Source organism: Temnothorax curvispinosus, unplaced genomic scaffold (assembly GCF_003070985.1).
Source record: "Temnothorax curvispinosus isolate PA1 unplaced genomic scaffold, ASM307098v1 QBEX01012640.1, whole genome shotgun sequence".
Classification (NCBI taxonomy): Eukaryota; Metazoa; Arthropoda; class Insecta; order Hymenoptera; family Formicidae; genus Temnothorax; species Temnothorax curvispinosus.
This window is the reverse complement of record NW_020222420.1, coordinates 1-3,120: the sequence shown is the minus strand read 5'-3', so window position 1 is coordinate 3,120 and position 3,120 is coordinate 1. Positions and strand designations below refer to the sequence as shown.

Genomic DNA, 3,120 nt, shown 5'->3' with positions numbered 1-3,120 from the left:
AACAAGTTAATATTATCTATTTTAGACGTGAGGACAACGTAGATGCAGAAGTTAAAGCCAGTGGTTTTGCAAGGCAAATAGAAAAAGAAATTGACATTTTCTTAACAGAAATTGATTTTGAATATAAAGAAGAAAAAGACAATGAAGATGTTGAGTCTGATACGGGCAGTGAGGATGAAACGTATGAAAATTGTGTTGATAATATCGAAGATTTGGAATATCAGTTAAATGATGTACAAGTTCAAGATCGAACTGCAAAAGAAAAATTTGATGTTCCAACAAGAGAGACAGTACTAAATAACGATAATGAACATTTAAAGGAGATATCTACTGTACCATGTTCTGACAAGCAAAGCAACATGGAAAATGAATGTAAACGAAATAACGGAGATGTAGAAAATGTAATGGCCAATGAAGAATACAATGATTGTACATCGTATGGTTTATCATCAAACCCGGAAGACGAAGCAGCACAGGTTTATGATGACACACGAAGTATACGGAGTATTTCAACAGCTGCTACGATTGCACCAGACGTGATAAAAAAGAGAACAAAATTAGCACTTGACAAACGTGAGAGGAGCCAGGCAAAGAGAGCACTTGTTAAAGGAGAAGCAAGCGCGGTGACGAGAATACGAAGAGATAATAGAGCTACAATTAAAGAATCGACGGGAATTTGGGGCTGGGAATAAAGTACAAGTTATATTTATTGTAAGTTATTTATTACATACAATTTAACAAATACACGATTAACGATATAAAAGATTTTTTTATAATTAGTTTATCTCAATACATTGATCATGAATACAATTATTTCTTTCTTGATATTTCCATTACTTATTTCCATTTATGTTGCTTGCATGTAAGTTACATAACAAAATGCAAGCAGTTTTAGGTGTTACCTTGTTTAGTATTCTGATCTCGTAAAACTTCAATAAAGATAAAATAGTGGAGACATATCTGAGAGAAATAAGTGTTTTCAAAATTGAATATTTCTTATCTTATAGAAAAAAAAAAATAAAAAATGTAATACTGTATTTTTCTAGATACTATCCAGAAAAATAAAGAAGAAAATATGGAAAGTAGTTCTATCTGAAGAACTAAACATTCAATCCGTTTCGGATTGCTTCAACTGCATAATTTTGTAATATTCATATAATTATCGTGTAATTGCAGAACAGATACTATCAAAGATATGTACAGCTAAACTAATACAAGCGGTTTGCCCATATTATATGCAAACTTGATATCCAGACGTATTATATATAAAATTAGACGTGCATAAAATTTATGCATTATTAATGAATAATTTTATCTTAAGTATTATTGTATATTAATATAATTAAATACTAATGAGGACCTTTTTGCATCTTGCAACATAAAGCATTAAGATGATGGGTTAATCTATTGTAAACCAAACTAGAAATTCTAAAGATTCATATTTTTCTCACATGTTAAGCAGATACTCGTCACAGATGGACAATCAAAACAAAAATTATCAGATTCTAAATAAACCTTTCACATAAGATAAAATTTATCAAACATTTGTAGACCATATGTCAGATTTTCTGATTTTCTCAATTTTGTCCTTTAATCCTTTCCAATCGGAGAGTCTAATAACATCCCTTCTCTTAAAACGTCGAACCAATTAAGAAGAATTTTAAGAAATACCTCTTCTAAATATAGATCGTACACTAAGGATCCGATCTTTAGAGACAAGTCGTCGTTCCCAAGAAGCTCTAGTCCAAGCCGTCCAAGCTCAAGTTCAGCTTCGAGTGTATAAGTACAGAAGGAGAAGTTTTCTAGAGAGGCGCACAATCAAGAGGAGAATAGGTATTTTGTTTTATTTATTTATTTTGTCGCATCTATCCTATGTTACGTCACATTGCTTCGGGGTCTTCTTCTATTTTTTGGCTCTTACCGCCTATCAGCGGTCAATACGGCCAGATTTGCCCTTGTTTGTTAACAAAGTCTGAATCACCGTTAGCGTGGCAAAGTCTAAATGGAAATCCACTGAAAGGCTGAGTGGGGATCAATGCAGACAGTAACAGTCGCAATACTTAAAATTTATTTTTCTTCCAGACAAAACACGTCCGAACGGTCCGCGCACGTTGAGCGAATTTTTTTGCTTCGGGGTCGTAACGCAACGCACGAGCTACGGACGCAGGGTCGATTGATAGCAGAGAGGAAAAGTGGAACTACATGCATATACAGTACAAATCGATTTAATAGTTCCCGCAAAAACAGCGTGTTTCCGCGATGGCATTGCGCAACGGTTGAAGGTGCGATTGCGAAATGTGCACAAATTGGACTATTCGATAAATTTGCGCCGCGAAGGATGATCGGTGATAGCGGTGGTAGTGAAAGTAAACGACGATAATAAGGTCGCGGTGATAGTTTAATACCTATATACAATATAATTGCGAGGCGTGTATATATAGCAGCGAGTTCTCTCTTGGACGCTGAGTCCCATTTCGTGCGTTCTGTGTTTATCAAAATATCCGAAAGCAACTTGACGCAGGCGGATCACTACTTATCTGTTGCAAATTTTCGCAGGAAAAACCATGGCTAAGAACAATCTCTCCGCTGTACTGTATGGCATCAACGATTTACGCCTGGTTAGTACACGATACGGAAGCATGATGAACTTGCATGGCTGCGTTTGCTCATGCTCGAATCGAACGCGCCACTTTCATGATCTTATTTCAATCACGCTGCAAACTTTCATTGATTAATTTATATTTATATAGACGATGGAAAGATTGAACGAGGCTCTTAATTATATTTTACCTTTTGCTATAAAAATGAAACATTTGTAGTTATTTCCGTTCCGTATAATCAGTTAGTGCGTGTGTATAATTTGTGTGCGTGTGTATTATGTGTATAATTTTTGTAATATTATAATAACAAATAACATATATATATATATATTGTATACAATTGTTATTTAATTAAAGTTTATTAAATTAAATATGCGATTTAAATTTATATTCGCGGCTGTGTAAAATTTCTAAAAGAAGTTTATAATAGTCTTTTTTTTTAGTTAACATTCTGTAAATAGTTTATACATTTCGTGAACTTCTTACAATTTTACTTTCTTCTTTTTTTCCTTTGCATTTG

At 33.8% G+C, this 3,120-nt stretch overlaps 1 protein-coding gene across 1 annotated transcript; it reads left to right on the top strand.

Moving 5' to 3' along the window:
• Window positions 1-20: 20 nt before the first annotated feature.
• LOC112462643 (serine/threonine-protein kinase RIO2-like) lies at window positions 21-1,833 on the top strand (the record flags this gene model as incomplete). The annotated part of the gene is made up of 2 exons (XM_025028531.1): window positions 21-711; window positions 1,047-1,833. A coding segment is annotated over one exon (672 nt), but the record flags the coding sequence as incomplete, so codon positions are not given.
• Window positions 1,834-3,120: the final 1,287 nt, after the last annotated feature.